Here is a 27,651-nt window from a genome sequence, read left to right as displayed (position 1 = left end):
ATTTTCATTTAACCTTTATTTAACCAGGCAAGTCAGTTAACAACAAATTCTTATTTACAATGATGGCCTAGCAAAAGACAAAAGGCCTCCTGCGGGGACGGGGGCTCGGATTAAACATCAAAAAATATAATACAAATATAAGACAAAAACACACATCATGACAAAAGAGACACCACAGCATTACATAAAGAGAGACCTAAGACAACATAGCATAGCAGAAACACATGAAAACACAGCATGGCAGCAGCACAAAACATGGTACACACATTATTGGGCACAGACAACAGTACATGCGGCGGGTATATAGAGATGACCAGTTCACAGAGTATAGAGTGACAAATCTGATGGCCGAATGGTAAAGAACATCTAGCCGCTCGAGAGCACCCTTACCTGCCCATCTATAATTTAAAAAAAATATATATATATATTATTTCACCTTTATTTAACAGTGTTTTGTTGACTCTGAGAACGGAATGTATATGTTTTTAAATAACATTCTTAGAATATTTACTACTATTTTCTCGTGGTTCTTATGGAACGTTTTCCTAATGTTCTAAGAACACGATTTGGGGTGTTGTTCGTAAATTCAATCTGGAGTGCCAGAGTGCAATGAGAGAGAACATTCCCAATGTCAAACCACTTGGAGAACGTTCCTTAAACATTACCAACATTTTAACTAAACGTAACCATGTTTGTACTTTTAGGAAACATTCCGTTAAAGCAATGAAATAACAAGAAAATAAAGTTTTTCTGTCAAGTTCCTTAAAATGTGCTGAGAATATTCCAAAGCAACTATCCTGCACCGTTCCCAGAAAGTTGTGGGAAGGTTGTATACAAATACTGTGTGCCAGTGGTACAGTAGTAGGGAGGTATGCAAGAGGTCTTGGTGAGGAGGGGAGGAGGTGGGAGAAGGTTGGGGGGAAACGATGCCTTGTGGGCTTTGAGATTCACGTCCTGAAGCAACTTGATTTATCTTTTATTATACAGTTAATGACTAATCTGACGTCAGAAGTAGGCTACCTGGATCTGTTTCTGCTCTTCCTGTGGAAAATGGAGTATGCAGAATGGCATCTCGGGGAACGCACAACTCGTCAGACCTTGTCACGGATTGGGTTATTGCGGCAGACGACCACACCGGGTTCCACTCCTATCAGCTAAAAACAAGAAGAAGAAGCATCTCATAGTGGGCACGCCATCACCATCGCCTGATCCTGTTGCGTCAGGATTTGGTGTAAACATCATGAGTCCATGGACCCATCCTGCCTGCTTTCAACGGTACAGGCTGGTGGTGTAATGGTTTGGGGAATGTTTTCTTGGCACACGTCATGTCCTTTGATACTAATTGAGCAATGTTTCTATGCGCTGAAGAATTCAGGCTGTTCATTTTTAATTGTATTTTAGTAATTTAGCAATCTTATCCGGAGCGACTTACAGTTTAGTGAGCCCATACATTTTCATACTGGTCCCCTTGTGGGAATTGAACCCACAACCCTTGCATTGCAAATGCTTAACTGAGCCACACGGGCAAAAGGCGGGTAGGGGTTGAACCCGGTTCTAGATGGGTGTACCTAATATACTGGCCACTGAGTGTCGAGAGACCAAACAAAAATCTGTCGTTCAGCCCCTGAACAAGGCAGTTAACCCACTGTTCCTAGGCCGTCATTGTAAAATAAGAATTTGTTCTTAACTGACTTGCCTAGTTAAATAAAAAAAAATATTGTCCATATACATGGAAATTCATTTTGTGAAGTCTGCATACAAATACACCAAAACAATACAACATGCTGTACGGTAAACACTGGAAAGTTACTAGTTAATGTACAAGTATTCACAGTCTCTGCTGTCTACTGTCTGACTGTGTATTAGGCCTACATCTATCCTCTGTCCCGCTGTTCAGCAGCCTGATAATAATAGTTTGCTTCACTTATCAATAGTTGTCCTCCATGTCCTCCTAACTTTCAACATCCAATCCATTCCCATCCTGTTATTAGGCCTACAGAGGGAACTACATCCTGTTATTAGGCCTACAGGGTGAACTACATCCTGTTATTAGGTCTACAGAGAGAACTACATCCTGTTATTAGGTCTACAGAGAGAACTACATCCTGTTATTAGGTCTACAGAAAGAACTACATCCTGTTATTAGGCCTACGGAGAGAACTACATCCTGTTATTAGGTCTACAGAGAGAACTACATCCTGTTATTAGGCCTACAGAGTGAACTACATCCTGTTATTAGGCCTACAGAGTGAACTACATCCTGTTATTAGGCCTGCAGAGAGAACTACATCCTGTTATTAGGCCTACAGAGTGAACTACATCCTGTTATTAGGCCTGCAGAGAGAACTACATCCTGTTATTAGGCCTACAGAGAGAACTACATCCTGTTATTAGGCCTACAGAGTGAACTACATCCTGTTATTAGGCCTACAGAGAGAACTACATCCTGTTATTAGGCCTACAGAGAGAACTACATCCTGTTATTAGGCCTACAGAGAGAACTACATCCTGTTATTAGGCCTACAGAGTGAACTACATCCTGTTATTAGGCCTACAGAGAGAACTACATCCTGTTATTAGGCCTACAGAGAGAACTACATCCGGTTATTAGGTTCTACAGAGAGAACTACATCCTGTTATTAGGCCTACAGAGAGAACTACATCCTGTTATTAGGTCTACAGAGAGAACTACATCCTGTTATTAGGCCTGCAGAGAGAACTACATCCTGTTATTAGGTCTACAGAGAGAACTACATCCTGTTATTAGGCCTACAGAGAGAACTACATCCTGTTATTAGGCCTACAGAGAGAACTACATCCTGTTATTAGGCCTACAGAGTGAACTACATCCTGTTATTAGGCCTACAGAGTGAACTACATCCTGTTATTAGGCCTACAGAGAGAACTACATCCTGTTATTAGGTCTACAGAGTGAACTACATCCTGTGAACTACATCCTGAACTACATCCTGCAGAGTGAACCTTCGTTTGACTTTGAGGTGTGTTTGTATTAGAGGAGAGGCGGGCAGGGCCAAACAGGAATTGATCAGAGGGCAGGGCCAAACAGGGAGCGTCCAGAGGGGTGGACCAAACAGGGAGAGACCAGAAGGCACCTCCCTAAGGTAACTCTATTCCCTACGAAAATCAAATCAAATCTTATGTGTCTCATCACATATTTAGCAGATGTTATTGCGGGTGTAGCAAAATGTTTGTTTTCCTAGCTCCAACAGTGTGGTAGTATCTAACAATTCACAACAATACACACAAATCTAAAAGTAAAAGAATGTAATATATATTAATATTAGATCGAACAATGTCGGAGGGGCATTGACTAAAATACAGTAGAATAGAATAGGGTATAAACATGAAATTAGTAAAGCAGTATGTAAACATTATTAAAGTGACCAGTGTTCCATTATTAAAGTAACCAGTGTTCCATTATTATAGTGACCAGTGTTCCATTATTATAGTGACCAGTGTTCCATTATTATAGTGACCAGTGTTCCATTATTATAGTGACCAGTGTTCCATTATTATAGTGACCAGTGTTCCATTATTAAAGTAACCAGTGTTCCATTATTAAAGGGACCAGTGTTCCATTATTAAAGTAACCAGTGTTCCATTATTAAACTGACCAGTGTTCCATTATTAAAGTGACCAGTGTTCCATTATTATAGTGACCAGTGTTCCAGTATTAAAGTAACCAGTGTTCCATTATTAAAGTGACCAGTGTTCCATTATTAAAGTAACCAGTAACTCCATGTCTATGTATACTACCGATCAAAAGTTTGGGTCACTTAGAAATGTCCTTGTTTTTGAAAGAAAAGCAAATTTTTTGTCCATTAAAATAACATAAAATGTATCAAAAATACAGTGCTGACATTGTTAATGTTGTAAGTGACTATTGTAGCTGGAAACGGCTGATTTTTAATGGAATATCTACATTGGCGTACAGAGGCCCATTATCAGCAACCATCACTCCTGTGTTCCAATGGCACGTTGTGTTAGCTAATCCAAGTTTATCATTTTAAAATAATAATTGATTATTAGAAAACCCTTTTGCAATCATGTTAGCACAGCTGAAAACTGTTGTTCTGATTAAAGAAGCAATAAAACGGGCCTTCTTTAGACTAGTTGAGTATCTGGAGCATGAGCATTTGTGGGTTCGATTACAGGCTCAAAATGGCCAGAAACAAAGAAATTTCTCCTGAAACTCATCAGTCTTCTCTTGTTCTGAGAAATGAAGGCTATTCCATGTGAGAAATTGCCAAGAAACTGAAGATCTCGTACAACGCTGTTTACTACTCCCTTCACAGAACAGCGCAAACTGTCTCTAACCAGAATAGAAAGAGGAGTGGGAGGCCCCGGTGCACAACTGAGCAAGAGGACAAGTACATTAGAGTGTCTATTTTGAGAAACAGACGCATCACAAGTCCTCAACTGGCAGCTTCATTAAATAGTACCCGCAAAACACCAGTCTCAACGTCAACAGTGAAGAGGCGACTCTGGGATGCTGGCCTTCTAGGCAGAGTTGCAAAGAAAGACATATCTCAGACTGGCCAATAAAAATAAAATATTAAGATGGGCAAAAGAACACAGACACTGGACAAAAGAACGATGCCTGAAAGGAAAACATCCCGGAGCTGAGCTTCCCTCCCAAAAATAAAAAAATAAAAACATAACCACAACTCAATTTTTTGCCTTTTTTTTTTTAAAACATGTATTGAAAGCAGTAACTCCCCTCAATACACTTTGGACATTTCCTGACTCTCATAGGCTAATAACATTTATTCAAAATAGCTTCTTGTCACGGGTGTCGTAGGGATTGGACCAAAACCCAGCGGGAACGTGTAAACTCATCTTCTTATTTTATTAAAGAAGGAAAGCAAAAGAAACACGTATACAAAAACAACAAACGACACTAAACAGTCCTGTCAGGTGCACGAACACAAAACAGGAAATAACTACCCACAAAACCCATAGGAAAACACCCCTACTAAATAGGACCTTCAATTAGAGGCAACGAGGAACAGCTGCCTCCAATTGAAGATCAAAACAATAAACTAGACATAGAAATAGAAAAACTAGAAAATAGAACATAGAAATACAAAACATAGAACACTACCCAAAAACCCCGACAACACAAAACAAACACACCCCTGCCATGTCCTGACCAAACTACAATAACAAATAACCCCTACTGGTCAGGATGTGACACTTCTGAAGTTTCTTAATTATACGTTCGTTAATAGTTAAATGGTCGTTTTCGTTTTGGAGATGCAGAGTTTTATTTCAATAGAGATAATATGTTTTATTTGTTCGACATTTCATTCTTCAATTCTTCCGATTTTTTTGTAATGTAATAAATCATAAGTTAGTGTAATCAACATCGCACTGATTGCATAAATCCTATTAAACGTTGTGTTCACAACTAAACCTACAATACAAAGTGGTCAGTGTGTGACCATGGCTACTAGTCTTTGATCACTGTGTGTGTGTGTGTGTGTGTGTGCGTGCGTGCGTGCGTGCGTGTGTGTGTGTGTGTGTGTGTGAGAGAGAGAGAGAGAGAGAGTGTGAGAGAGTGTGTGTGTGTGTGTGTGTGTGTGTGTGTGTGTGTGAGAGAGTGTGTGTGTGTTTACTAAAATGGTATTTCGTTCAGTCAGTGTGTGTACATAGCGCAGCTACTGGCACGTGTTGCCATGGTTACTCAGACCAACGCTATAAGAGTCTCCTTATATCCAGCAATAAGAACCCCATTCATAATCTGTTTTAGGTGTGTGTGTGTGTTCATATTTGTGAATGTGTGTGTGTGTGTGTGTGTGTCTATTTGTTTTAAAACATGTGGGGTTACTAAGGTTACACAGGTTTGGTCGCTGCTGGCTGTACAGGCAGGTGACTAGGTGTAGCATAAGGAACATATAGGTAACTTGCCAAAATAATGGAAACACTTGAGTAAATGAGGAATACAACGTTTATTGGAATGTAGGTGCTTCCACACAGGTGTGGTTCCTGAGTTAATTAAGAAATTAACATCCCATCATGCTTAGGGGTCATGTATAAAAATGCTGGGCAGGCTGTTATTTTGGTTACCATGGCTATGCCCCCCCATAGGATAGATAATGTTACCATCCGCACAGTACGAGTGGTCACTGAATGGTTTGATGAGCATGTAAACCAACACGTCATGGCCGTCTCAGTCAACAGATCTCAACCCAGTTGAACACCTATTTGAGATTATTTTTGGAGATTCTGGAGACAGCGTTTTTCCACCACAAAACACCAAATGATGGAATTTCTCGGAGAAGAATGGTGTCGCATCCCTTCAGTAGAGTTCAAGACACGTGTAGAATCTATGCCAAGGTGCATTGAAGGTGTTCTGGCTCGTGATGCTCTATTAAGTCACTGTTGGTGTTTCCATTATTTTTTTGGTCAGTTACCTGTATCTATACATATAAATATAGATGTATGCAGACTGGCTGGGGGAGGGGGCGGTGGGCTTTAGAGCAACTCTTGTTTCTTTGTCTTTCTTTCTGTGTCCCTTTCTCTCTTTCCTCCCATTCCTTGTCCAGAAATGTTTTATTTTGAGGTTGTTTCTGGACAAGGACATAGTGTAGAATGATATTGATCACCGTTTACCCACTAATTTTATCGCTATATCACTGGTTACCACTCCACTGTTTCTCCTCTATGGTGTCTGTAGTAGAGGGTCCTCCGTTTCCAGTTGGGCCAGCTTTCTCCTGAGGTTGTGGACTTTAATCTGCAGTTTTTTGTTGTACTCTTTGAGAGAGACAGAGATACAGAGAGGGAGAGAGAGAGAGAGAGAGAGAGAGAGAGAGAGAGAGAGACAGACAGACAGACAGACAGACAGACAGACAGACAGACAGACAGACAGACAGACAGACAGACAGACAGACAGACAGACAGACAGACAGACAGACAGACAGACAGACAGACAGAGACAGAGACAGAGAGACAGAGAGGGACAGCGAGATAGAGAGGGACAGAGAGACAGAGAGACAGACAGACAGACAGACAGACAGACAGACAGACAGACAGACAGACAGACAGACAGACAGACAGACAGACAGACAGACAGACAGACAGACAGACAGACAGACAGAGAGACAGAGAGACAGAGGGACAGCGAGATAGAGAGGGACAGAGAGATAGAGAGACAGACAGACAGACAGACAGACAGACAGACAGACAGACAGACAGACAGACACAGAGTGAGAGACAGACAGAAAGAGAGAGAGAGTGAGACAGAGAGACAGAGAGGGACAGAGAGATAGAGAGGGACAGAGAGACAGAGAGACAGAGAGACAGAGAGGGACAGAGAGATAGAGAGGGACAGAGAGAGAGAGAGAGGGACAGAGAGACAGAGAGACAGAGAGGGACAGAGATAGAGAGAGGGACAGAGAGACAGAGAGACAGAGAGACAGAGAGGGACAGAGAGATAGAGAGGGACAGAGAGACAGCATGAGAGACAGAGTGATAGACAGACAGAGGGGTTAGTTGACACTGAAGGGTTGATCCCGTGAGCTCCCTGTGAAACATAACACCTAGAGAGTGAGAGTGAGAGAGGGAAAGGGAATATATCACTAGAGGCTCCATCCTAAAAATAGTGAAACATAAAAAAGTTATCCTTTTTAGATAAAACTATACTAACTATATTCACGTCAACAAATAACTGATTAAAACACACTGTTTTGCAATGAAGATCTTCAGTAGCCTCAACAGCACTCTGTAGGGTAGCACCGCGGTGTAGCTGGAGGACAGCTAGCTTCCATCCTCCTCTGGGTACAATAACTCATTATTTCTAGTACTGACTTTGACGTTAGCTAATATGGTGATAACGATGTAGGCTGTGTGTAGCGGTTAGCGGTTTTAATATGAAGGTTTGACTTGGAGAGGTTTTTTTGGCCAGGTCACATACAGCTGTTGTGTTCTGCATTGAAGTCCACAAGCGAAGGGAAAAGGTGAGAGGAAGAGAGCGCTTAGACGTGAGAAGGAATACAACGTGGCTGCTATGAAAGTGAACTGTGTTTCACTGATCAGAGGTGTATTCATTCTGCCAATACTTTCGAAAAACTTTTCTTAAACGGAAGCGAACAGAACGAAACAGGGATAAACATACCTGAATTTGTCCAATAGAAACGCTTGTTTGCAACTGTTGGACTAGTTATTACACCCTAGATCAGCTAGAACACATGCAAGACTTGGCAAGGTGGTATTGAATGTGTCACTGTCTGTCACCTCAAAGTTTTCTCTCCACCTGTTTGCACCTACATTATAAACTTTCATTCATAGGCCAGGGTTGTAGCAACCTCATGATGGGTATAGGGAACATTCTAGTATCATGTAGTATCCTAAACCCATCACTGTTACATTGAACTGGGTGAATATGAATGACAGTCATCCCAAAATGCTGTAATAGAAATAAGGCCATGCTCATAATAAATGAAAACGTCCTCCCTAATCTTAAACGACACCAACCGCCACTGGAATATATATCCTGGTTACTCACGGTCCTGTCTTACGGTGTGGATGGAATGTACCATACAATAAGGAGGTACTGGCCACTTCAGATGGCACATTTTTCCAATAATATTTAATCCAATAATATTTAATCTGGCACTAAGTAGCTGTCATATTCGGTAACAACAGACTCTCTTTTCATTTGTCATTGAAAATTAGGGTCCTGTCAATTTTATTCCAGAATTATACACACGGGATACGCGAGAAGTTAGGATTATTCCTTTCCTGTGAAAAGTTTATTTAATTGTCATCTAACTGTCCTGTCTTGTATGAGTCTGAACGGCAGTAAAATAACTCAGGGTTATTAAGATTAGTGGTTGCCAACAGCTGTCCATCAATGTGCATGACTAGCACGTTAGCATGCTAGCCTGTGGCCTTCTGTGGAGGTCTGGGGGCAGCATGGCTACTCAGGTGACAGTCAGTGAGGGCACCTAGAGTGCATTATTAACTCCTATAATAAGCCAGCCATGCAGGACACTTTGGAGGGGCCAGAGAAAGTCAACATGCCGAAGGTAGCTACCATCACATCTATGGAGAGAATGTGTGGGCTGGAATTCAGTGATATCTGGTAACCCATATGAGTATCGTAATTCAGTGATATCTGGTAACCCATATGAGTATCGTAATTCAGTGATATCTGGTAACCCATATGAGTATCGTAATTCAGTGATATCTGGTAACCCATATGAGTATCGTAATTCAGTGATATCTGGTAACCCATATGAGTATCGTAATTCAGTGATATCTGGTAACCCATATGAGTATCGTAATTCAGTGATATCTGGTAACCCATATGAGTAAGACAGTCATATGAATATAAGAACATAGTAACCTGGTCAAGTGGTCAAATGTGCTCGTAAGCCAGAGTATTTTTTTAGCCAGTCATAAGAGCACCGTAACATGGTCACATGGGCTTCCTAAGCCAATCATATGAGCTTCGTAACCTGGTCACATGGGCTTCCTAAGCTAATCATATGAGCTTCGTAACCTGGTCACATGGGCTTCCTAAGCCAATCATATGAGCTTCGTAACCTGGTCACATGGGCTTCCTAAGCCAATCATATGAGCTTCGTAACCTGGTCACATGGGATTCCTAAGCCAATCATATGAGCTTCGTATGTGTTTGTAACTATAGGTTGACGCTGGTACTAGTGATGGGCATTCCGTCTCTTTTCAGTGATCCGGCTCTTTTGGCTCCCAAACCTCTCTTTAAAAAAAACATGTTTTGTATTTTTTCAAGTCAAACAGTTTGCGATAGTTTGACTCTGATTGGTGTTAAAACAATTCTAAATAAATTATTAAATGAAATCATACTCCCTACCTTAACCACAATGTATTTAAAAATGCATTGGCTTGTTATGAAAAAGAATGCTATTCAACATTTGCATTTAAAGTATAACTTTTTAATGTATATAAACAAAGTGCATATAAATGTAACCATTCAAAACGAATACAATCTGAACAGCATAATAGAATATTGCTCCATATCAAAGAAAAATAAATAACAATGTGCAAAACTGCAGCATCCGACTTAAAACATTAAACTAGTCCCTCTTATCACTCTCTTCTTTATTGCCATGTTATAATCAGCACCACTGACCATATTTTGCTTTTATAAGAGATTTTCATTCAGAAATGCAAGTTGCCTCACTTTGCTGATGCGGTTTCTTCTCTCAGTAATTATTTGTCCTGTTTTTCAAGAAGACCCTCTCAGAGGGAACAGATGTGGCCACTATGCAAAGTCTCCCTGTCGTGACTTTAGTAAGCCGTGTGTAGACAGAGGCCTTGTTCTTCCACCAGCTCAGAGGATCTGCAGATCTTTGGAAGACAGGCTCTGCTTAGGAATTCCTTAATGCTGCATCCCCAGTTGCTCTCTCGTCAAACAGCATCTATTAGTTCATTGAATTACATTTTAGTCATTTAGCAGACACTCTTATCCAGAGCGACTTACAGTGAATGCATTTCATTTTTTATCCTGTGCTGGTCCCCCATGGGAATCAAACCCACAACCCTGGTGTTGCAAACACCATGCTCTACCAACTGAGCCACAGGGAAGTTAATTCTATTAATTTAAATCTTTTGATTATTAATATCTTAATATTTTAAATGTTTTTTATAAATAGATTCGTCTCTTCTGATATGCGAGCCGACTCGTTCGCGATCTAGCTGGTACACAACAAGACACATGGAGGTGTTGATTAGGTGTTGTTTGTGAACATTTCTGTAAACATATATATTTTTTATGTTATGCCTCAGAGTGAAGTAAGATTTGACAGGCTCTGGTCATAGGTAGTGCACTAAATAGAGAATAGGATGTCATTTGGGACATAGTTTAGTGTGTTCGTCCATTCATCCGATTCAGTGGTTTCAAAACGCAGAGCTGCTCTTCAGACAACCGCTGTATCGTTCCACATGAACTACACTGCCCCCTCCTGGTGAAGATATGTAACGGACACACTGTGGTGGAGTGGTGAAATACTGGGAGAAGACATGGAGGAAGAGACAAAGAGGAAAAACGAGGAACAAAAAAAGATGGTAACCAGAGAGAGGTGGAGGAAACGGAGAAGAAGAAGGAGGAGGAGAAATAGAGTGAACACTAAGAGAGAGAGAGAAAGGGCAAGAGAGGGAAGGAGAGGAGTGCAAGACAAGAGGAAAGGGAGTGCCTTTACTGGAATAGAGGTTAGGATATGTTTCAAGTTTTATTAGTTGTATCTACGGGATACGTATTGTATACGTTGTCAAACACAAATGCTTACTGGCAGGTTCCTTCTCGACAACAACAATAACAAACAATAAAAGATAAGATTACGAACACAAAGTAAATTAGCAGTAGAATACGATACATTTTTTAGCATAAGTATAATACAGGAAAGAACTATTTATAGTCCAATATTTACACCTGTTTTGGGGAAGGCGGGAGGGGATACAGGGTGGGTGTCATTTAAATCATATAAATATAATTCAGAGAATGTGTCATGGGCGTCGTAAGGATTGGACCAAGGCGCAGCGGGTAAAGTGCTCATCTTCTTAATTTATTAAAGAAAACACTTAAACAAAATAAACTGACGACGAAAACAGTCCAGTAAGGTGCACAGACTATACTGGAAACAACCACCCACAAAACACAAGAGAAAACAAACCCAACTAAATATGGCCTCCAATTAGAGACAACAACAACCAGCTGCCTCTAATTGGAGGTCATTGCCAAAAACCCAACATAGAAATAGAAAACTAGAAAAACACATAGAAATAGATAACATAGAACATAAACCAAAAACACCGAAACACACAAAACAAACACCCCCTGCCACGCCCTGACCAAACTACAATAACAAATAACCCCTTTACTGGTCAGGACGTGACAGAATGGACCTATCCATTCAGACCATTGCATTTTAAGCTGATACACTATTGAAATTTAAGTTGAATTTACATTTTTTTTTACTTCTAATTACTACCAACAAAGATGGCCGCCGGTCCTCCCACTGTTGAATGTCGACTTAAATAATCATGCCTATTCTATTCTATATACAGTGTATTTATACGATTTCAATCAGTTTCCTATGGAGGATTGACGGGTATAATTTAAAACAATAGATATTCCCATTCAAGTCAACAATTCTCTGTGTGAACCTCCAACCAACTTCGTTGTACCACAAAACATGACACCCTGTATTCAAGAGCACGTTGTGTCTCAAACGACGAAGGTCACAACACAAACACCTCAGATGATGTAAAATAGCATCTAAGCTATAACATATGCAAATATGAAGAAAAAAATGAACGTAATTGATGTTAAAGGTTTTATTTAAAAAAATAAAAACATTTGTTTCAATAAATTATAAAATAGTTTGACAACCCTGTTTGTAACCTTTTAAATACATATCAATCTTAACTGTTTATCTTTTCCAGTGATAAAGACATGGATGTTTCATAGTACGGTGGGGTACATTTACATTTACATTTAAGTCATTTAGCAGACGCTCTTATCCAGAGCGACTTACAAATTGGTGCATTCACCTTATGATATCCAGTGGAACAACCACTTTACAATAGTGCATCTAAATCTTTTTAGGGGGGGGTTAGAAGGATTACTTTATCCTATCCCAGGTATTCCTTAAAGAGGTACGGTGGGGTACGGTGATATATGGTGGGGTATGGTGGGGTATGGTGGGGTACGGTGGGGTACGGTGGGGTACGGTGATGTATGGTGGGGTATGGTGGGGTATGGTGGGGTACGGTGGGGTACGGAGGGGTATGGTGGGTATGGTGGGGTACGGTGGGGTACGGTGATGTACGGTGGGGTACGGTGATGTACGGTGGGGTACGGTGGGGTACGGTGATGTACGGTGGGGAACGGTGATGTATGGTGGGGTATGGTGGGGTACGGTGATGTATGGTGGGGTATGGTGGGGTATGGTGATGTATGGTGGGGTACGGTGGGGTACGGTGATGTACGGTGGGGTATGGTGGGGTACGGTGGGGTACGGTGATGTATGGTGGGGTACGGTGATGTACGGTGATGTACGGTGGGGTACGGTGGGGTACAGTGCTTTACGGTGGGGTATGGTGGGGTACGGTGGGGTACGGTGATGTACGGTGGGGTACGGTGATGTACGGTGGGGTACGGTGATGTACGGTGATGTATGGTGGGGTACGGTGGGGTACGGTGATGTATGGTGGGGTACGGTGGGGTACGGTGATGTACGGTGGGGTATGGTGGGGTACGGTGGGGTATGGTGATGTATGGTGGGGTACGGTGATGTATGGTGATGTACGGTGGGGTTTGGTGGGGTATGGTGGGGTACGGTGATGTACGGTGGGGTACGGTGATGTACGGTGGGGTACGGTGATGTATGGTGGGGTACGGTGATGTATGGTGGGGTACGGTGGGGTACGGTGATGTACGGTGGGGTGCGGTGATGTACGGTGGGGTGCGGTGATGTATGGAGGGGTACGGTGGGGTACGGTGATGTATGGTGGGGTACGGTGATGTACGGTGGGGTATGGTGGGGTACGGTGATGTACGGTGATGTATGGTGATGTACGGTGGGGTACGGTGATGTACGGTGGGGTATGGTGGGGTACGGTGGGGTACGGTGATGTACGGTGGGGTACGGTGATGTACGGTGGGGTACGGTGGGGTACGGTGATGTACGGTGGGGTACGGTGGGGTATGGTGATGTACGGTGGGGTACGGTGATGTATGGTGATGTACGTGGGGTATGGTGATGTACGGTGGGGTATGGTGATGTACGGTGGGGTACGGTGGGGTACGGTGGGGTACGGTGATGTATGGTGGGGTACGGTGATGTACGGTGGGGTACGGTGATGTACCGTGGGGTACGGTGATGTACGCTGGGGTATGGTGGGGTACGGTGGGGTTCGGTGTGGTACGGTGGGGTACGGTGGGGTACGGTGATGTATGGTGGGGTACGGTGGGGTATGGTGGGGTATGGTGATGTACGGTGGGGTATGGTGATGTACGGTGGGGTACGGTGGGGTACGGTGGGGTATGGTGATGTACGGTGGGTATGGGGATGTACGGTGGGTATGGTGATGTACGGTGGGTATGGTGATGTATGGTGGGGTATGGTGGGGTACGATGGGGTACGGTGATGTACGGTGGGGTACGGTGATGTACGGTGGGGTATGGTGGGGTACGGTGGGTATGGTGGAGTACGGTGGGGTATGGTGATGTATGGTGATGTACGGTGGGGTATGGTGGGGTACGGTGGGTATGGTGGAGTATGGTGGGGTACGGTGGGTATGGTGGAGTATGGTGGGGTATGGTGGGGTATGGTGATGTATGGTGGGGTATGCAAAATGGGTCAACTTTGAGCACCTTTACCTATTGAATGTTTTAGTATTCGGGTCCAAAAAGTAACTTTCTGAGCACTTCTACAATGGGCAAACATATATGGAAAGTTTACTTGAAATTCTCCAGGCAGGGCAAGTCCCCCCCGACCACCTGCATAGAGAGCCAGAGTCCAGAGTGGACAGAGCTTAGTTGAGGGACATAGAGAGTCCAGAGGGGATTTGAACCGGTGACCTTGAGGCTATTGGCCCAACGCTCTTAACCTCTTAACCTGCCCGCTCAGTGGGATCAACATAGTGTAACCTACATTGGGTCAATGATAAATATGGCTCAGTTGTAACGATCTGGTGATGTTGAAGCCCTCCTCCATGCCAGGGATGTCCAGCTGAATCACCCTCAGGTCTTTACACTTCAGTATGATGGTCCCCAGGGACCCCAGAGAGCTGCATGGAGGAGGAGAGGGTTAAAACACTTATTTTCTAATCTGTTTCTCCTTTCCCTCATGTCTTCCTCTGAAGAAGCCTTACACAGGTGAAATGTCAAGAGCTCTTTTTAATGTACCTATCTTTAGGCCTTTTCAAATTACTATTGTTTTTAACTAGGGGAAACATGGTTGGATGGTTGGATTAAAAAAATATAAAAAAACCCACTGAGATTGAAGTAGAAAATGATGTAGTAATTAGAAGAGACAGCAATCGCCAAGGCGATGGGAGTTTGTATTTATGTAAGATCAGATATTGGGTTCAATTGTAGATCAGATTTAAACCATGACGAGATTGAAGCTTTGTGGTTGGACATTTTATTACCAAAACCTCAACCTATTAATGGTCCCATGTGGCTCAGTTGGTAGAGCATGGTGTTTCCAACGCCAGGGTTGTGGGTTCGATTTCCATGGGGGACCAGAACGGCGAGAATTTTTTTTTAATGAAATGTATGCATTCACTACTGTAAGTCACTCTGGATAAGAGCGTCTGCTAAAATGTAAAAATCTCTATTACAGTTGGAATGTGTTATAGACCACCAGTTATTAATTATTGGAGGAGACTTGTTTCAACTGTACAGACTTTGATAAATCAGAGGTTATTGTTGCTGGTGATATTAAATATAGATATTGTCACGTCCTGGCCAGTATATAAGGTTAATTGTTTGTAGTTTGGTCAGGGCGTGACAGAGGGTATTTGTTTTATGTGGTTCAGGGTGGTGTGTTTGGTTTAAGGGTGTTTGTTTTAGTAATTCCGGGTGTTGGTTTATGTTTAGGTATTTCTATGTGGAGTCTAGTATGTCTGTTTCTATGTCTGGTGAATTGGTGTTGGGACTCTCAGTTGAAGGCAGGTGTTTTCTATCTGCCTTTGATTGAGAGTCTCATAAATGAGGGTGTGTTTGTGTTTTGTGGGTGATTGTTCTGTGTAAAGCCCTATGCTTTGCCAGACTGTTATTTGTTCGTCTTCGTATTTTGTTATTTTGTATGTTCATTCTTATAGTAAATAAAAGTCAAGATGAGCATTCACGTACCTGCTGCATATTGGTCTACCTTTTCTGATGACGATTTCTTTATATCGTCAGAGGACGAAGACAACCGTGACAGATATGCTCTAAAAGGACCATGCTACTTTTAATAAAGCTCTTAAAAAAAATGTTGTAATCCATTTGCTTTATACTAGCTGATTAATTAGCCCACCAGGGTCGGTCCTTCTACCCAAACCATCATTGACCGTTGTGTTGGTGTCGGATAGATCAAATCAAATGTATTTATATAGCCCTTCTTACATCAGCTGATATCTCAAAGTGCTGTACAGAAACCCAGCCTAAAACCCCAAACAGCAAGGAATGCAGGTGTAGAAGCACGGTGGCTAGGAAAAACTCCCTAGAAAGGCCAAAACCTAGGAAGAAACCTAGAGAGGAACCAGGCTCTGGGGGGTGGCCAGTCCTCTACTGGCTGTGCTGGGTAGAGAGGAACCAGGCTATGAGGGGGGGGGGGCAGTCCACTTCTGGCTGTGCCGGGTAGAGAGGAACCAGGCTATGAGGGGTGGATAGTCCTCTTCTGGCTGTGCCGGGTGGATATTATAACAGAACATGGCCAAGATGTTCAAATGTTCATAAATGACCAGCATTTATCAAGGATATCAAACAGTGGTTTTGTAAACTATGTGCTCAGTGATCATTCCATCATTTTCTGTAGTACTGTACGAAAGTTCAGAAAACAGTTTTTAATTGTCATAACTTAATAAAAAGAAAATAGGGCTATGAAGAATTATAGTGCATATATTTTTGTTAATTGTTTGAACAAATTGGACTGGTCTGCTGTATTGAAATGCAATGAGGTGGAGAATGCCTGGGGGCCATTTTAAATCATTGCCTGGGGGCCATTTTAAATCATTGTTTTTACATGCTGTAGATAAGCAGGCTCCAGTAAAAAAAAAGGTTAGAATTAAGCAAAGAACTGAACCATGTAGAAATGATAACATTTTAATGGCAAATAAGCGTAAAAAATGAACGCTTTCTGGAGTTTAGGAAATCCAAGGCAGATGATATATTTATAGACTTATAAAAAAAATAAGAAATTAGGTCAACAGGATGATATAGAAGGCTAATAAATAATATTTTAATGACAAAATAGTTGAAAATAGGAACAATCCGAGTAAATTATGGAAGTATCTGAAGCTGTTAGTTGACAGTAACAGATTAAAGACCAAATCTCTCGATCTCAGCTTGGACATTGGAGGAAAGGTTACATCAGACAAGACCATGGTTACAGACAGTCTGTATAGCTATTTTTACAACTATAGCTAATACATTAGTTAGCAAGTTACCTTGTCAATACAAGTTGCTATGGGGGGAGAGTCAAATCCAGCAGTTTTACTCACAGCAGGCGATTCAAGTAGATTATTTGTCATTTGAAAAGGTGTCTGAGTCCACTGTGCTAGAGAGGCTGAAAGAATTTGACCGTTCCATAGCAACTGGCCTTGACAACATTCCAGCCAGATTTCTAAAGGATGCTGCGGGAGCTGTGGTGTAACTCACATTGTGAATCTGTCTATTGAACTGGGGTGTGAACTAAAACTCGCTAGGGTCATTCCGTTATCCAAAAAACAAAAAAAAAGGGAATAAGTTCGATCATGGAAACTATCGTCCCGTCTCAATCCTGTGTTGCTTTCTCGAAGGTCATGGGAGAGATTATGTTCAAGCACATTTACACATATATATATATTTCCCTTACATTACTTATTATTATTACACTTATCTCCCTCACCAGCTTTAAGCACCAGCTGTCAGAGCGGCTCACAGATCACTGCACCTGTACATAGCCCATCTATAATTTAGCCCAAACAACTACCTCTTCCCCTACTGTATTTATTTATTTTGCTCCTTTGCACCCCAATTATTTCTATTTCTACTTTGCACTTTCTTCTACTACAAATCTACCATTCCAGTGTTTTACTTGCTATATTGTATTTACTTTGCCACCATGGCCTATTTATTGCCTTTACCTCCCTTATCTCACCTCATTTGCTCACATTGTATATAGACGTATTTTTCTATTGTATTATTGACTGTATGTTTGTTTTACTCCATGTGTAACTCTGTGTTGTTGTATGTGTCGAACTGCTTTGCTTTATCTTGGTCAGGTCGCAGTTGCAAATGAGAACTTGTTCTCAACTTGCCTACCTGGTTAAATAAAGGTGAAATAAAAAATAAAAAATGAAAAATTTCACCATCCTGTAGGGGTTTTGTGGAAAATGGCAATCGCTTGAGTATCAGTGATTTACTATCGTATAATTTTACTGAGCTAAAATTAACATTTTCATTTAATTCTGATTGCTTTTTGCCTTGTCGTTCTAAACGCTAAATTACATTAGACATATACAAACGTTAATTAGCTCATTTTATTTCATGTCTATACAGCCATTGGTTGCAAATAGTATACATATTGTAAAACAAATCAAGTAATTTCCCTCTCAAATTCATATTTTTTGTGAGGTGAGAATATGTCAACAGTGATTTGCTAGCTGTGATCCTCATCGCCACGGTTCCCACCGCTTACTAGACAACGCATTGAAACTCATCGCCACGCCAACAGTCCGGTGAGTAAACGGTGAGTGAAGCCAAACTAAAAAAACGTGTTGTGTTGTAATTCATTCATTTGATATGAAATAATAGGGCTGCTGCTGTGTTTTTGTCGTTTTTTTTCTAAATTGGGCCTTTTATTAGTTAATTTATATATTATTTTATTCACAGTCCAGTTTCAGTGGAAGAGAACATTGATGTTGATGTCAGGCCCATGTTTGATATTGTAGTTTGGTCAGGGCGTGGCAGGGGGTGTTTGTTTAGAGTGTTTCGGGGTTTGTTGGGCTATGTTCGTTGTTAGTCTATTTCTATGTTAGTTCTAGTATGTCTATTTCTATGTGGTGTTTATTGGGTTGACCTTCAATTGGAAGCAGCTGCTCCTCGTTGCTTCTAATTGAAGGTCCCAATTAAGAGGGGTGTTTTTTTCTATGGGATTTGTGGGTAGTTGTTTCCTGTTTAGTGTTTGTTGTCCAGTTTCAGTGGAAGAGAGGGTTCAAGTTGATGACAGGCCCAGTCCAGTTTCAGTGGAAGAGAATATCATTGAGGTTGATGACAGGCCCAGTTCAGTTTCAGTGGAAGAGAGAGTCAGGGAAAGGCCAGGATGCCAGACCAACTTTTGCTTATTTCAAGAGACCCAAGTCAGATGACCTAAAAACATTTTTTTTGTTTCCACCCTATGCAGAAAAAAATAAATAATCTGTGTTACAGAGGGTTTTCTGTTTTAAAGACGGCACCAATTGGAAATTGCTGTCATACAATGAAGAAAGCCATGCGTTATACTGTTCAATGTGGATGGCATTTGCGAAGCCGACTGACCGCAATATTTTTTATGAATGGAATGACGGATTGGAAACATGTTCACCAAAGGATAGAAGAGCATGGGAAGAGCAACACGCACAGAAATAGTGCTGAGACAAAACGTTTCAATGTCCTCCAAAGCAGACAGTCAAAGTCTGTTCAGTGGCAGTCAGGTGTCTGCCCACAGAGAGCAGGTACACAGGAGAAGGCAGGTGTCTGCCCACAGAGAGCAGGTACACAGGAGAAGGCAGGTGTCTGCCCACAGAGAGCAGGTACACAGGAGAAGGAAGGTGTCTGCCCACAGAGAGCAGGTACACAGGAGAAGGCAGGTGTCTTCCCACAGAGAGCAGGTACGCAGGAGAAGGCAGGTGTCTGCCCACAGAGAGCAGGTACGCAGGAGAAGGCAGGTGTCTGCCCACAGAGAGCAGGTACGCAGGAGAAGGCAGGTGTCTGCCCACAGAGAGCAGGTACGCAGGAGAAGGCAGGTGTCTGCCCACAGAGAGCAGGTACACAGGAGAAGGCAGGTGTCTGCCCACAGAGAGCAGGTACGCAGGAGAAGGCAGGTGTCTGCACACAGAGAGCAGGTACGCAGGAGAAGGCAGGTGTCTGCCCACAGAGAGCAGGTACGCAGGAGAAGGCAGGTGTCTGCCCACAGAGAGCAGGTACGCAGGAGAAGGCAGGTGTCTGCCCACAGAGAGCAGGTACACAGGAGAAGGCAGGTGTCTGCCCACAGAGAGCAGGTACACAGGAGAAGGCAGGTGTCTGCCCACAGAGAGCAGGTACGCAGGAGAAGGCAGGTGTCTGCCCACAGAGAGCAGGTACACAGGAGAAGGCAGGTGTCTGCCCACAGAGAGCAGGTACACAGGAGAAGGCAGGTGTCTGCCCACAGAGAGCAGGTACACAGGAGAAGGCAGGTGCTGGAACGTGTCGTAGACGTGATGAAAGTCATTGGCAAGATGGGGGCTCAGTTACAGGGGGATGCAGTCTGAGTCTGCGTCTACATTAGAGGACACCAGTATCAATCACGGTCATTTCTTAGAGATGATAATGCTGCTGGGAAAATAGGACGTCTGCTTGAAAGAACATCTCACCGAATGCATTGAGAAAAGCAAGAACCTACATCAGTCCTGGGGCAAGAGGCCGAGGTTCTCTAATCACACTCCTCTCAGAAACTACTGTCAACACCGTCATTCACACAATTTAGAGCATTATCCAAGAGATCACGTCAAGTGGTTATCCAAGAGATCACGTCAAGTGGTTATCCAAGAGATCACGTCAAGTGGTTATCCAAGAGATCACGTCAAGTGGTTATCCAAGAGATCACGTCAAGTGGTTATCCAAGAGATCACGTCAAGTGAAATTGAGCAAGCTGGAATGTTCTCTGTCCAGATCGACACAACTCAGGACATAACTTCTCAAGACCAGTGCTCTTGTCATTGTGAGATATGTGACAGACGTCGTACGTGAGAGGCTCGTGGCTGTTGTGAAGTGCGAGTCGTCCACTGAACAGTACTTTGTCCAGTTGTTGACAGATGTCGTGGATAAACTAAAATTTGACATGAGCAAGTGCATTGGCAATGCTACGGATGGAGCATCCAACATGCAGGGCAAATATAAAGGGCTTCTCTACTCTGTTATCATCAAAGTCCCCACAATCAAGTACATGTATGGTGCTATTCACATGTACTTAATCTGGTTTTGTCTGACAACAACTGAAATTGTCTTAGCGAGTGGGTCACTGTTTGCTCTCCTTAACGATATTGCTGTGTTACTCCGTGAATCCTACCAAAGGATGGATGTGTGGGAGAAGAAGAGCCAGGACACCGATCTCCAATTGGAGGAACACGCTGGTGGGCTTAAGGATAGTGGTTTGAAGAAGGTCTTTGGATCCTTTGGAAAACCAGACCAGGGTCTCTATGTTGAAGTACTCACACTATCAGCCATACAAGGACAGGCCAACATGAAGACAACTGTTGAAGTACTCCTCACACCATCAGCCATACAAGGACAGGCCAACATGAAGACAACTGTTGAAGTACTCCTCACACCATCAGCCATACAAGGACAGGCCAACATGAAGACAACTGTTGAAGTACTCACACTATCAGCCATACAAGGACAGGCCAACATGAAGACAACTGTTGAAGTACTCCTCACACCATCAGCCATACAAGGACAGGCCAACATAAAGACAACTGTTGAAGTACTCACACTATCAGCCATACAAGGACAGGCCAACATGAAGACAACTGTTGAAGTACTCACACTATCAGCCATACAAGGACAGGCCAACATGAAGACAGCTGTTGAAGTACTCCTCACACCATCAGCCATACAAGGACAGGCCAACATGAAGACAGCTGTTGAAGTACTCACTCTATCAGCCATACAAGGACAGGCCAACATGAAGACAGCTGTTGAAGTACTCCTCACACCATCAGCCATATGTAACCGATGTGAAATGGCTAGTTAGTTAGCGGTGGTGCGCGCTAATAGCGTTTCAATCAGTGACGTCACTTGCTCTGAGACCTGAAGTGGTTGTTCCCCTTGCGTTGCAAGGGCCGCGGCTTTTGTGGCGCGATGGGTAACGATGCTTCGTGGGGGGTCAGTTGTTGATGTGTGCAGAGGGTCCCTGGTTCGAGCCCAGGGTTGGGGCGAGGAGAGGGACGGAAGCTATACTGTTGCATTGATGCTGTTGACCCGGATCATTGGTTGCTGCGGAAAAGGAGGAGGTCAAAAGGGGGGTGAGTGTAACCGATGTGAAATGACTAGTTAGTTAGCGGTGGTGCGCGCTAATAGCGTTTCAATCAGTGACGTCACTCGCTCTGAGACCCGAAGTGGTTGTTTACATGGTGTCCGCCTCGCTGGACACCATGTAAACCTTCAGCTACTCCCAGATCCAGTGGTTACTTTGGTATCCATGGCAACTGGAATATCGCTGGTGAATGTATCTTGCTGCTATTGTCTCCTCTCCCCTTCCAGTGGGACCCGGCGTCTTCGTTACTGGAGGGGAGCAAGCAATCACACGTTCACCCTCATACACAGACCCTCTTTTCCTGGGGAAAACTTGATGAAGGGTCCTTCTGTTAATTAACAAGCGAGTGCTTGGTGCTTACACAAAATGGCCATTCTGTATCGCCGAATACTTAAAACAGACCTCCTATCAAGTTTCAGTTATAACCCAGATGCAGACAGTGTCGAAGAAACAAACGTTTATTACTAGAACAGGGGGGCAGGCAAACGACAGGTCAAAGGCAGGCAGGGCTCAGTAATCCAGAGAAGGTGCAAAGGGTCTACAACGGCAGGCTCAGGCTCAGGGGCAGGCAGAAGGGTCAAAACTGGGAAGGACTAGGAAACAGGAGCAAGAAACAGACAGGAGCAGGGGAACAAACGCTGATAGATTTCACAAAACAAAACAAACTGGCAACAGACAAAATGGAGAACACAGGTATAAATACACAGGGGATAATGGGGAAGATGGGTGACACCTGGAGGGGGGGTGGAGACAAGCACACTGATTGGTGAAACAGATCAGGGTGTGACATCGCCACCACTCTCAGTACACTGCTCCTCTCCAGAAGCCGACCCCACATGACAATAATTACTATAAGAAGTGTGATTGGTCAATAGACATTAACCAATCGGTAGCTGTGATAGGAGCTTTCGAATTCGTTGAGAATCCCCTCATTCGATCATCCAAATCAAAATACAATTTTATTTGTCACATGCGCCGAATATAACTGGTGTAGATTTTACCATGAAAACGCTTACAGTGGGGGAAAAAAGTGTTTGATCCCCTGCTGATTTTGTACGTTTGCCCACTTACAAAGAAAGGATCAGTCTATAATTTTAATGGTAGGTTTATTTGAACAGTGAGAGACAGAAAAACAACAAAAATATCCAGAAAAACGCATGTCAGAAATGTTATAAATTGATTTGCATTTTAATGAGGGAAATAAGTATTTGACCCCCTCTCAATCAGAAAGATTTCTGGCTCCCAGGTGTCTTTTATACAGGTAACGAGCTGAGACTAGGAGCACACTCTTAAAGGGAGTGCTCCTAACCGCAGCTTGTTACCTGTAAAAAAGACACCTGTCCACAGAAGCAATCAATCAATCAGATTCCAAACTCTCCACCATGGCCAAGACCAAAGAGCTCTCCAAGGATGTCAGTGACAAGATTGTAGACCTACACAAAGATGGAATGGGCTACAAGACCATCGCCAAGCAGCTTGGTGAGAAGGTGACAACATTTGGTGCGATTATTCGCAAATGGAAGAAACACAAAAGAACTGTCAATATCCCTCGGCCTGGGGCTCCATGCAAGGTCTCACCTCGAGGAGTTGCAATGATCATGAGAACGGTGAGGAATCAGCCCAGAACTACACGGGAGGATCTTGTCAATGATCTCAAGGCAGCTGGGACCATAGTCACCAAGAAAACAATTGGTAACACACTACGCCGTGAAGGACTGAAATCCTGCAGCGCACGCAAGGTCCCCCTGCTCAAGAATACATATACATGCCCGTCTGAAGTTTGCCAATGAACATCTGAATGACTCAGAGGACAACTGGTGAAAGTGTTGTGGTCAGATCAGATCAAAATGGAGCTCTTTGACATCAACTCAACTCGCCGTGTTTGGAGGAGGAGGAATGCTGCCTATGACCCCAAGAACACCATCTCCACTGTCAAACATTGAGGTGGAAACATTATGATTTGGGGGTGTTTTTCTGCTAAGGGGACAGGACAACTTCACCGCATCACAGGGACGATGGACGGGGCCATGTACCGTCAAAACTTGGGTGAGAACCTCCTTCCCTCAGCCAGGGCATTAAAAATGGGTCGTGGATGGGCATTCCAGCATGACAATGACCCAAAACACACGGCCAAGGCAACAAAGGATTGGCTCAAGAAGAAGCACATTAAGGTCCTGGAGTGGCCTAGCCAGTCTCCAGACCTTCATCCCATAGAAAATCTGTGGAGGGAGCTGAAGGTTCGAGTTGCCAAACGTCAGTCTCGAAACCATAATGACTTGGAGAAGATCTGCAAAGAGGAGTAGGACAAAATCCCTCCTGAGATGTGTGCAAACCTGGTGGCCAACTACAAGAAACGTCTGACCTCTGTGATTGCCAACAAGGGTTTTGCCACCAAGTACTAAGTCATGTTTTGCAGAGGGGTCAAATACTTATTTCCCTCATTAAAATGCAAATCATTTTATAACATTTTTGACATGCGTTTTTCTGGATATTTTTGTTGTTATTCTGTCTCTCACTGTTCAAATAAACCTACCATTAAAATTATAGACTGATCATTTCTTTGTAAGTGGGAAAACGTACAAAATCAGCAGGGGATCAAATACTTTTTCCCCCCACTGTACTTATGAGCCCTTAAATAGTCAGTGGCGACGAAGTCTTGTTGTATGTTCTCCTTGAAGTTAATATACAGTTGTTTCTGTATGGACAGCCTATGGGGAGGGTTTGTAAGTATCAAATCAAATCAAATCAAATCAAATTTATTTATATAGCCCTTCGTATATCAGCTGAAATCTCAAAGTGCTGTACAGAAACCCAGCCTAAAACCCCAAACAGCAAGCAATGCATGTGAAAGAGGCACGGTGGCTAGGAAAAACTCCCTAGGAAAAACTCCCTAGAAAGGCCAAAAACCTAGGAAGAAACCTAGAGAGGAACCAGGCTATGAGGGGTGGCCAGTCCTCTTCTGGCTGTGCCGGGTGGATATTATAACAGAACATGGTCAAGATGTTAAAATGTTCATAAATGACCAGCATGGTCAAACAATAATAATCATTGTAGTTGTCGAGGGTGCAACAAGCACGTCCGGTGAACAGGTCAGGGTTCCGTAGCCGCAGGCAGAACAGTTGAAACTGGAGCAGCAGCATGGCCAGGTGGACTGGGGACAGCAAGGAGTCATCATGCCAGGTAGTCCCGAGGCATGGTCCTAGGGCTCAGGTCCTCCGAGAGAAAGAAAGAGAGAAAGAGAGAATTAGAGAGAGCATATTTAAATTCACACAGGACACCGGATAAGACAAGGAAATACTCCAGATGAAACAGACTGACCCTAGCCCCCCGGCACATAAACTACTGCAGCATAAATACTGGAGGCTGAGACAGGAGGGATCAGAAGACACTGTGGCCCCATCCGATGATACCCCCGGACAGGGCCAAACAGCCAGGATATAACCCCACCCACTTTGCCAAAGCACAGCCCCCACACCACTAGAGGGATGTCTACAACCACCAACTTACCGTCCGAAGACAAGGCCGAGTATAGCCCACAAAATCTCCGCCATGGCACAACCCAAGGGGGGGGCGCCAACCCAGACAGGAAGACCACGTCAGTGACTCAACCCACTCAAGTGACGCACCCCTCCCATGGACGGCATGGAAGAACACCAGTAAGTCAGTGACTCAGCCCCTGTAATAGGGTTAGAGGCAGAGAATCCCAGTGGAAAGAGGGGAACCGGCAAGGCAGAGACAGCAAGGGCGGTTCGTTGCTCCAGCCTTTCCGTTCACCTTCACACTCCTGGGCCAGACTATACTTAATCATAGGACCTACTGAAGAGATAAGTCTTCAGTAAAGACTTAAAGGTTGAGACTGAGTCTGCGTCTCTCACATGGGTAGGCAGACTATTCCATAGAAATGGAGCTCTATAGGAGAAAGCCCTACCTCCAGCCGTTTGCTTAGAAATTCTAGGGACAATCAGGAGGCCTGCGTCTTGTGACCGTAGCGTACGTATAGGTATGTACGACAGGACCAAATCGGAAAGATAGGTAGGAGCAAGCCCATGTAATGCTTTGTAGGTTAGCAATAAAACCTTGAAATCAGCCCTTGCCTTAACAGGAAGCCAGTGTAGGGAGGCTAGCACTGGGGTAATATGATCAAATTTTTTGGTTCTAGTCAGGATTCTAGCAGCCGTATTTAGCACTAACTGAAGTTTGTTTAGTGCTTTATCCGGGTAGCCGGAAAGTAGAGCATTGCAGTAGTCGAGCCTAGAAGTAACAAAAGCATGGATAAATTTTTCTGCGTCATTTTTGGACAGAAAGTTTCTGATTTTTGCAATGTTACGTAGATGGAAAAAAGCTGTCCTTGAAGCAGTCTTGATATGTTCTTCAAAAGAGAGATCAGGGTCCAGAGTAACACCGAGGTCCTTCACAGTTTTATTTGAGACGACTGTACAACCATCCAGATTAATTGTCAGATTGAACAGAAGATCTCTTTGTTTCTTGGGACCTAGAACAAGCATCTCTGTTTTGTTCGAGTTTAAAAGTAGAAAGTTTGCAGCCATAAATATATGGGTTTATGGTTCAATGAGAGATATACATGGAAAGATCATGTCAGAAATGTTGTGAATCTTGTGCGCTCGGTCTCTGTTTATGTATGGGGTTGCTGACAGACAATCGTTGGTGGATATTTATAGAGCTCTGATCAGGACGACGATTGATTTACGATGTATAGTTTATGGAACAGCGGCAAAGACTTGTCTTCAGAGGCTGGACAGAATCCAGTATATAGCTTTAAGGATATGTATTGGTGCATTTAAATCAACATCTGTATGTGTTTTACTGGTGGAGGCAGGTGAGATGCCTTTGGATATACAGCGTAAAATAATTATCATTAGCTTATTGGGTTGCAAGGCTGTGAGGTTGAGCATCCCACTGCTACTGTTCTAGATGATTGTTGGGAATATACCAGTAAACAAGGCAGTGGTTTTGGTTGGTGTCATGGTTGTCGTAGGGTAGAGTGGACCAAAACACAGCAGGAATATGTGCACTCACCTTCTTTTTATTGAGGACAAAGAAGGTAAACCAAAACAAACACAAAAACACAACAACTAATAACAGGCCGGTAAGGCACAACACTATACACAGCACAATCTCCCACAAAAAACCCATGAAAACAAACTCCTACTTATAGGACCTTCAATCAGAAGCAACGATAACCAGCTGCTTCCAATTGAAGGTCCAACCCCAATAAACTTAAACATAGAAATAGACTAGACTAGACAGAACATAGAACTACACTAACATAAAACAGTGCCCAAAAAACACCGGAATACATAAACAAAACACCCAACTACTAATACAACCAGAACCACATAAAACAAATACCCCCTGCAACGTCCTGACCAAACTACAATAACAAATAACCCCTTTACTGGTCAGGACGTGACAGAATGGACAGTTGTAAAGCGTGCTGATGAGAGTGGTTTGAGAGAGTTGGAGGTTGGCCCTTTCTATGGTGATAGGGGATGTTCCTCCATGGTTACTCCCAGATCCTGTTGTTGATCTAACCTTGGTAGAGAAAAGGAAAGATTGGTCAGAAAGTCAGTGATATATGGAAACTGGTTGACAATTACATTGGTATAAGTTTTTAATGTTTTTTTTTTTTACCGCTTTTCAGAGATGGATCCAAAGG

General features: G+C 43.2%; 1 protein-coding gene across 1 annotated transcript; it reads right to left on the bottom strand.

Moving 5' to 3' along the window:
• Positions 1-13,092: 13,092 nt before the first annotated feature.
• On the bottom strand, positions 13,093-18,420 carry LOC115147325 (extensin-1-like). Its single transcript, XM_029689515.1, has 4 exons — positions 18,392-18,420; positions 14,698-14,799; positions 14,427-14,439; positions 13,093-13,896 (listed from the first exon to the last, which is right to left on the bottom strand). The coding sequence occupies exons 1-4, from the start codon at positions 18,418-18,420 to the stop codon at positions 13,093-13,095; spliced, it is 948 nt and encodes a 315-aa protein (XP_029545375.1).
• Positions 18,421-27,651: the final 9,231 nt, after the last annotated feature.

The sequence above is a fragment of the Salmo trutta genome, chromosome 1 (genome assembly GCF_901001165.1).
Source record: "Salmo trutta chromosome 1, fSalTru1.1, whole genome shotgun sequence".
Classification (NCBI taxonomy): Eukaryota; Metazoa; Chordata; class Actinopteri; order Salmoniformes; family Salmonidae; genus Salmo; species Salmo trutta.
Note: the sequence above shows the minus strand (reverse complement) of the source record. Positions and strands in the feature narration are given on the sequence as shown.

Excerpts from the sequence above, each read along its gene's own strand:
- LOC115147325 (XM_029689515.1), bottom strand. The coding sequence starts at position 18,420 with ATGAGTTTCAATGCGTTGTCTAGTAAGCG. Across the intron at positions 14,800-18,391 it reads AATGCGTTGTCTAGTAAGCG|CTCTCTGGGGTCCCTGGGGA; the intron begins GTGGGAACCGTG and ends TCCTCCATGCAG.